The sequence below is a fragment of the Lynx rufus genome, unplaced genomic scaffold, assembly GCF_022079265.1.
Source record: "Lynx rufus isolate CCGP_SWC_20201006 ecotype Redwood Valley unplaced genomic scaffold, mLynRuf1.p SCAF_8, whole genome shotgun sequence".
NCBI classification, from domain to species: Eukaryota; Metazoa; Chordata; class Mammalia; order Carnivora; family Felidae; genus Lynx; species Lynx rufus.
Genome location: NW_025814896.1, coordinates 25835995 through 25844725, shown reverse-complemented (window position 1 = coordinate 25844725; position 8731 = coordinate 25835995). Strand labels below are relative to the sequence as shown.

The following is an 8731-nucleotide window of genomic DNA, read 5'->3' as shown; positions in this document are numbered from 1 at the left end:
ACAGAAGGATGGGGCCACTTGGATTAGCTAATATTTTGAGTGTAGCATTATTATTGACATCCAGAACTCTGATCAGAGGACGAAGACAGCAAGATGGTGTGTGTGGGGGGGTGCCCCCTAGCCTTGACTCTGGGAAGGGGCCAGAGTGGGCTTCACAGAGGGCGTGATGTCTTACTGAAGCTGGAGAGTCAGTAGGAAATAACTTAGGTAAAATTGCAAAGACAGGGAGGCAGAGGCGCTAGCATGTGCAAAGGACCTTTGTGTAAAGAGCACAGACTTGTAACTAAGTGTGACTTGCCAAATTCCAGCTCCTCCACTCACTGACTGTGTGTTTCTGGGCAAGTTGCTCTAGCTTTCTGATCTGGGTTGCCCATCTGTAAAACGGCAGATAACCACATCTACCTTAAAGGAATGTTAAGTGTAAGAGTAACAGGTGCTTATCAAAGATGATCCTTTTCTCTCTGGGTAATTCTCACTCTTGTTCCTCCTGGTGTCAAAGTGTTAAGACAAGATGCTTCAGCTTTGGAAACTTGTTCTCTTGTGCGGCCTGCTCACTGGGACCTCGGCATCTCTTCTTGGAGACCTTAGCAACGACCTGAATAATGTTGTGGACAAGCTGAAACCTGCTGTTGAGAAAGGACTTGAGACCATTGACAATACAGTTGAATGTGAGTTATCAAGATGATTGGCCTAAATTCTATGCCCGCATTACCAGAGGCTGCCACCAGGGGATGCTCTTTATGAGTGGTTTGCTGAGAAAGGTGGCTATTCAGTTCTAGTTCATTCACTTATTTTTCTAGGAATAAGCAATGCTCAAATGAATATCCCTTTACACACTACATCATGGCAAACTTTTCCTAATATACACGTAGGATAAATTCCTAAAAGTGAGATTTCAAAAGTTCAAAAGTTATGCATATTTTAAATTACAGTAGTTGTTGACAAATAATCCCTTACATTAACATTCTCTCCGTTAGTCTTGGGAGAGCGCCTTCCCCTCCCCAACCCTTGACAGCACTAGTATGGGCAACTTAAGTGTTTTGCTAATCTCATAGACAAAAATTATAACTCATTTCACTTTGTATTTCTCCAATTATGAAAGAATCCACTCATTTTTTCCATATTTTATTAGCTGTTTACATATTTTAGCACATTTTGTTCATATTCATAGCCTATTCTTCTGCTACGTTGTTCAATGTTCTTATTAATTTGTATGAGTTCATTGGAAATTAGCCATACTTAAGCCCTAAGCCTAGGTAGCTTTTTTTTAAGTTTATTTATTTATTTTGAGAGGGAGAGCGCACACACACACACACACACGCACACACACACACGTTTGAGTGGGGAGGGGGAAAGGGGCAGAGAGAGAGGAGGGAGAGAATCCCAAACAGGCTCCGGGCTAACAGCAATGCTAACAGCTCCAAAATGGAGCTTGATCCCACAAACTGCAAGATCATGACCCGAGACAAAACCAAGAGTCAGATGCCTAACCAACTGAGCCACCCAGGCGCCCCTAAGCCTAGGTAGCTTTAAAGCTACCTAGCTTTATATTTATTTAATTTTGTCTCTTTTTTAAATTCTGATTTCTTTTTGTTGTTGTTTTGTAAATGTTTGTCTATTTACTTTCAGATAGAGAGGGAGAGTGGGAGCTGGGGAGGGGCAGAGAGAGAGGGAGAGAGAGAGGGAGAGAGAGAGAATCCCAAGCAGGCTCTGTGCTGTCAGTGCAGAGCCCAACTTGGGGCTCAATCTCACAAACTGTGAGATCATGCCCTGAGCCGAAAACAAGAGTTGGACCCTTAACCAGCTGAGGCACGCAGGCACCCCTTTACGAATGCCTCTAAATGCCTGCTGCCAAGCTCTCATCCTCGAACTCCCATTTGCCACTTTTATGAGTTGGAGCCATACTTTTCCCTTGATTCTGGATTTTCCATTTCTTAGTTTATTCTCTTCATTTTGTTTGACCTAGTTTCTGAAACTTGTGTGAACATCTCATTCAGAGCAATAGACCACCCCCCCCCACACCTCAACTAGAAGCTGGTGTACAATCGATATCAATTGCCTCGTTCGTTGATCGATTGCTCTGGGTACGAATGATGAGTATGTATTAGTACGAAGGCAGCACGGAAGGAAAAAAGGCTCCCCAGCCACACGACTTTAGGCACATTTCTTAACCTTTCGGTCCTTTATTTCCTCATCTGAAAATGCAGATAATAACAATATCTACCTCATTTGGGTTGTTAGGAAGAGTAAATAAAATAACATAGGCAAATGGTCTTACCTAGCGCCTCGTACATGGTCACTGCTCCATAAATGGCACACAACTCTCAATGGCAATTGTTTTTGTCAGCTATCCTTCAGAAACTGAAGGCTGACGTGGCGGTGCTTCAGGATTCCAAGGTTTGGCAGCTGGCCAAGCAGAAGCTGCAGGAAGCTGAGAAGTTGGTGAACGATGCTCTTTCGAAGGTCCTCTCACTTAAGAACGGGACTTTGAGGTGAGTTGATGCTTCAAGGTGGAGAGCTTTGCTTCAGGAAAAGGGAACACACACCTTTGGGGAGGTGAGTTTAAGATCAAAGACAGAAGGGTGGATAAACCTTGCTCCTCCTCATAGAGCTGAGGCCGTCTGAGGCCAGGTTCATCAGGGCTTGGGCAAATTAGAAGCAGGGCCGGGGGCCAGTCCGAGCAGCTCATGGGTTTGGGCTTCCACATTCTGTAATTTCGGGATCCCGGTGAAGGTCCCTTTAATCCTCACCCCCACCTGCTTGCGGGTGCCTGAAGTCCCTCTTCCAAGGAATAAGACCTTTCCTCTCCAAATATAGCTGAGGGTAAAAGTCTGGATCCCCTCAGGAGAGAGAAAACTGGAATGCATACCACATAGCTGGCTCCACACATAGAGTTTTGGAGTCAGACGGTTCTGGGTTCAAGTTCTGATGCTGACACTTATTGCTCCCCGGAATCTGTGGGGGAAATGACATCCGTCTGAGTGCCCGTTTTTGCTACGCCCCAACACGGAGAGGATCAAACTTCCAAACAGGGCGACCCTGAAGGCCAAAGAAGGCAGGGGTGGTGAGGCCCAAATGCTCAGCGAGATGCTGGCGTCAGGGTAGCATGGCTGTCACGAGGAATAACAAAGGCAAACCGTGGTTTTTGCACAGCTTGAACATCCTTAACTCCCGCATCCTGAATATCAGAATTGAACTGACTCCTGATGGTGAAGGCATTAACATAAGGGTCCCCGTCACCGCTAATGTCACCCTGGCTCTGTGAGTATGCATTCGAATCTGGGATTGGGGAGTGGCAGTGCAGCATGGCCAGGGGATTCCCAAATTGGAACCAGGCACTTTTCCATGCTGCTATGTGGCCTTGGGCCTCAGTTTCCCAATCTGTAAATGAGGGGGCCTTTCCAGCTCTAAGATCTGAGCCCTTAAAATGTTCTGATGAACTTTGGCCATCACCAAGTCTCTTTTAAAAGAACCTTCCATTAAATATTTCTGAAATCGTAACATTTGTACAGTTGTAAAATTTGTAACTTTTACAATCTAATTGTAAAATTTGAAAAATTGAGAAAACATGAGCATTCACAACTCTTTGGCAAAATTTCCTCCAGCATTATCTGCTCTCTTGAGACTCTCTTTGAATAGCAAGGACCACTGTGCCTAATGCATATAGTATTGTACAGTATATAATGAAGGGCGTATGTGACAAATACAATTTTAAAGTATATTAATGACTTTAAGAAAGATAGATAGGAGAATGAGCATGTGTGGAAGCAGATAAATGGAGGACATGGGGGCTCCATCATTCATTGGCAATGAGATCTTGGGATGGTTGCTTAGCCTGTCCGTACCAGTATTTCCCCATTTTGAAAATAGGGATAATAGTGCTTTTCCCTCATGGTGTTTGTGTAATGACATGGATTAATCCAGGCATTTTAGAAATGCCTGGCATATAATTTGCCCTCGATAACTGTTAACTATTATTATTTTAATTATTACAGTGGTGCTATATAAAAATGTCATATGAGCCATATCCATGTGGCCAGGCAAAGACGCCCCTAACATAAATATGTCAGTCTCATAAGGAATATAGATGACACTGACATCAGCCATAGACATCCTGGGTAGTGCGTACCCACAGTGGAGGAAGCTTAGCAGGCCTTCTCGACTTGCATTCACTGGGAATCTTATTTCCTACAGGCCTCTCATTGGCAAGAAGGTCAACCTGAAGGTTTCTTTGGACCTCCTGACTAGCCTCAGACTTGAAACCGATGCCCAGACTGGCATCCCCAAAGTGGTCGTGGGAGAATGCCTCAGTGACTCAGACAGCATCTCCATCACCTTGCTGGACGGGTAAGGCCCTTGTTCCACCTCAGCAGAGCTGGGCTCTCGGGGGAGTTGAGGACCCCTAATCTCAGCCCTATTCCTATACCCACGAGGCAGCACCATGTGGCGAAAAGGAGTTTCGGCTCTGGAGTCAGACAGACCTTGGCTCTGCTACCAGCTTGTAACATTGTGACCAACTTAGCCCCTCCGAGCCTCAGTTTTCCCTTCAGTGAAGGTGATAATAATGCCTGCTCCTCAGTTGCTGAGCCGACCAGATGGAAAGACACAAGTGTCTGGCACCCAGCCTGGCACACACTAAGCTCTCAGGGATCATAATACCCATGCGGACTCTGTCTCCTTGTTCTCTCCGTTACCGAGACCAGAGTGTTGACCTCTGAGCACGAATCTGTTCGTTCCACCTTACGGTGCTGCCAGGATTCTGCTTCCTGCTTTTTGAAGCTCTGTTGTTTTGTGCATGTGCACATTTAGGACTGTTACTTTTTCTTGCAAAATGGACCCCTCTATCATTATGTTATATCCCGTAATCACAACAACAACAAACTGTATTCACCTTCTTGCCTCCATGTGGGGGTGGGGGGAGAAGAGAAGTCAGTGCTTACCATGGGCTCTAATTTCCGATTGCCCCCAGAGAGGCCTCCACCCACTGGAAAATTCCCAAAATGAGATCTTGAAAACTCAATCCTCTCCATTAAAATCATCGATCCCTGTTAATCCACAAAACCTGTGCCTTAAACTGTGCTTGAAAGGGCACGTTTGGTGGGGAAAGAGGAATGGGAGAGGAAGGGTGACCCTGGAGGTGGCTCATGGAGGAGGAAAGGCTGGAAGCTGAGGGCTGGGGCAGGCTGGCTTTGGAGGAAACAAGGCTGGATTCTCAGCTCTCAGCCGTGAGGGCTATGAGCAGAGGTCACTCTACCATACCCCTCTCGAGGGATATGACCGCAGGTTGCCTGAAGTTCCCTCCCCCCGCCCAAACCAAAGAAAGGCTCTCCTGCCTGACGTTATTTGGGAAGGCTGGGATACAAAGTGACAGACCTGAGCCCTGCTGGATACGGCCTTGTCTGCAGGTCCCAGGGAATTCATCCCGTCACTCTGGGTCTCAGTGTCCACATCTGTGAAATGGCATTCCTCTCTACTGCCCCCAGCCTGCTTACCCCAAGTGCTCCCCACAGCTGTCTGGGCTCAGTATGACCTGGCCCCACCCTCAGATCACTGTGCTCTTGCCATCACTCACTGTGTTCCAGGCACGCTGGCCCTTACTCTGGGCTCAGAGAAGCTCTCTCCCACCTCTAGACCTGTCCTTGTTCCAGCCTCCTAGAACACCTTGCCCCTCCACCTCCATGTTCTTCTTAACCTTCAGGTTCTAGCAATGCTTCCTCCTGGGGCGCCTGGGTGGCTTAGTTGGTTAAGCGTCTGACTCTTGATTTCAGCTCAGGTCATGATCTCATGGTTTGTGAGTTCAAGCCCCACATCGAGCTCTGTGCTGACAGTGCCGAGCCTGCTTGGGATTCTCTCTCTCCCTCTCTCTTTGCCCCTCCCCTGCTTGCACACATGCTCTTGCTCTCTATCTCTCAAAATAAATAAACTTAAAAAAAAGATTTTAAAAAGTTTCCTTCTATTCTCCCTCGAAATAGTCTACTCTAGCTCTTCAGAGTACTTGTCCCAAGTTGTCCTTATATATTTAATTCTATATTTACTTCATTGCTTCTTTTAGCCAAAAATGCTTGAACATCTGCTATGTCCCAGATAGGCTCTGAACTCTGGAGAATTTTTGATGACAACAGACAAGGACCCTGTTTTCCTGGAGTTTATTGTCCTGAGGGAAAGGCAGGCAGACAAGCTTCTAGTCCATCTGTAAAGAGCCCTCAAAGAAAATGTCAGATTATAATGTCAGACACATAGCGGTCTGATGCAAAGCACTCTCTTAGGCGAGCAGTCAGGGAAGGCTGCTCGGAGGAGGTGTCGGTCATGCTGAGAGCTGAAGGTGGGAAGGAGCCAGACTTAGCAAGACTTGTTTCATGCTTAGGTACCAGGAGGCATGGTGCTTGTGTTTTGCTCCTCCCCGTGGCCCCAGCCCAGCTTAGTGCCTGGCATGTTAGGTGGTGATCTGTAAATAAGTGTTGAATGAATAAATGAATGAATGAAGTCTTAAGGTCGTGAGGAGACTCTCACAGGTTGAGGTGAGCCTCTGGTCAGACGTGGGGTGCCCCTGAACAGCACTCTGTGGTTAGAAAGGTGTCACAGTGTCCCTGGGTCTATATGACTTCAAGGTGCTACATCATCTCCCACCCTCCTCCCCGCTGCTATGTGGCAGTTCTCCCCACTTGCCTGGCTTTATCAGTTGCCTCTCTTTTCCAGCCACAGTCAACTGATCAACAAGGTCCTGAACTCCATGACCAGCATCCTGGAAAAGACTGTGTCCCACCTAATAGAGAAGGATGTGAGTCCTCCACTCCTGGGGGCCCAGAGACATGAGGGGGGCGGGGGGGGGGCGGAGAAGGGAGGCAGGTGTACCATTCACAGGCCTGATCGTATTCTCTGGCACCTTTTCTTCCAAGGTGCAAACTTCTCCTTGGGCTGTCAGCTGGAACCTGCACCCCTTTACTCAGCCTGGGGAGCAGGAGAGAGGAGCAGGGCCTGACAGTAGCTGAAATCATTGGGTCCCAAACTTGAGCCACTGGCCATATCTACCTGGCCTTTTTAGCTAATGTGTTCCTTTAAACAATGCAATTTTACTTAAACTTATTTAAATACATTTATCTTAAAGGAAAACTATATCTCCACCATAATTAGAAATTAATATCACTTAGATAATTAATTAAAGCAATAAACACCAACCTGTAAAAATAGGTATTTTCATCATTTTCATACGTACACACATATGTACACACAAAGTTCCAGAGATTCTGAATCAGTCATTCTGGAAGGGGGCTGGGAATCTGGGTTTGTGAAAGAAAAATCCTCCACGTGGCTCTGTGATTCACTGAACGGGAGCCTCACTACTCAAAATGTGGTCCTCTGACCGGCAGCATGGACCCTCACCAGGGAGCTTACTAGAAATGTAGGCTCTCAGCCCGCCCCCCCGTCCCACCACCACCCCAGATGTGCTGAGTCAAAATTTGCATTTTAGTGAGATCCTCAGGGGATTGTACACAAAGAATGGTGAGAAACTCTGCTCTATTGTTCCCAGGGCCCCATTTGATTCCTTAAAATTCCAGGGTGCCAAGGTTCAAGGTTGCCAAGAGTGTAGGGTTCTGGGATGTGAACATTCTAGATTCTCAAGGTTCTAGGGTTCCAACGTTCTAAGGTTTTAGAATTCTAACATCCTATTGTTCTCTAGTTTTAGACTTCTAAGTTTCTGTTGTTCTAGAATCCTAAGGGTCAAAGGTTCTGAGATACTCCTGGGCAGCTGGCAGTTTCTCCCCAGCTGATAATGATTTGTCCTCCTTCCTGTTCCTGGCCCTCCTCCCCCTCCCTCCTTCCCTTCTGCCCTGTTTCTCCGCCCACCCCCCCCCACACCCCCCCCGCCCCACAGGTGTGCCCATTGATCCACCTCTTGGTCTCCACCGTGGATGAACATATTTTACATGACATCATTGGTAAGTCACAGCCTGGGGACGGCGGCAGGGGGGGAGCTCTTCCCTCTGCAGCCTTCTAAGGTTAAGCACGAACCCTGCACCCACCCCACGGTAGGTCTGGCCAGGGGACCCTGGAGAAGCAGGAGGACCCAACGTCTGAGCAAGCTGGGGGAGTGTGGCTGGATGGAGTCTTTGCAGAACTGAGGGGGTTCTGTGGGCCTCTGAGAGCTCTCTATCATCCCTCTTTAAACCCACAGAACCTGCCTGTGAGATGTGAGAAAGAAGAGCGGCCATATCTGGGTTCAAATCCTGGCTCTGCTATTTAGCAGCTATGGGGTCTTGTTCAAGTGGGTCTGCCTCTCTGAGCCTGGGTTTCCTCCCGGGTGAACCAAGATTGTAAACACCGGAGGCTGATGAGTGGATTCAGAGGAAAAGCTGGCCTCTTTCCCTCCTTGTGAAAAGCCGTGGCTTCTCTTCCAGCCATGGGGGGTGGGGGAGCGGCTTTCTTTGTTCTCTGGGTCTCCAGGCGTGGCTGGGGTTGCCGAGCAGTAGAAGTGGGTAGGTGAAGGTATCAGGGTCCTGGAGGTGGCCCTTCTATGGAAACAGCCACAGGTCAGTTCCTTGGGCGATCTCTCTACGCTCTGCATACACCATCCCATTGGAGCCTCACAACAACCCTGTGGGGTGGGTGCTGTCATTATACCCATTTTACAGATGAACAAACTGAGGCTCAGAGAAGTGGACTGACATGCCTGAGGTCCCATGGCTGTCAGACTGACCCGCTGGAGAGCAGCAGCCATTGGGGTCTGGTTTCT

General features: G+C 47.7%; 1 protein-coding gene across 1 annotated transcript; it reads left to right on the top strand.

Annotated features, from left to right (window-relative positions):
* Positions 1-511: 511 nt before the first annotated feature.
* BPIFA2 (BPI fold containing family A member 2) lies at positions 512-8193 on the top strand. Its single transcript, XM_047069150.1, has 7 exons — positions 512-668; positions 2348-2492; positions 3154-3261; positions 4195-4347; positions 6697-6778; positions 7874-7937; positions 8174-8193. Exons 1-7 carry the CDS (start codon positions 512-514, stop codon positions 8191-8193), a joined length of 729 nt encoding a protein of 242 aa, XP_046925106.1.
* Positions 8194-8731: the final 538 nt, after the last annotated feature.

Bases quoted from the DNA above. Each gene is read 5' to 3' on its own strand.
- BPIFA2 (XM_047069150.1), top strand. From the start codon at position 512: ATGCTTCAGCTTTGGAAACTTGTTCTCTTGTGCGGCCTGCTCACTGGG. The intron at 2,493-3,153 runs GTGAGTTGATGC...GTTTTTGCACAG, and splicing joins CTTAAGAACGGGACTTTGAG to CTTGAACATCCTTAACTCCC. The intron at 7,938-8,173 runs GTAAGTCACAGC...TTAAACCCACAG, and splicing joins TATTTTACATGACATCATTG to AACCTGCCTGTGAGATGTGA.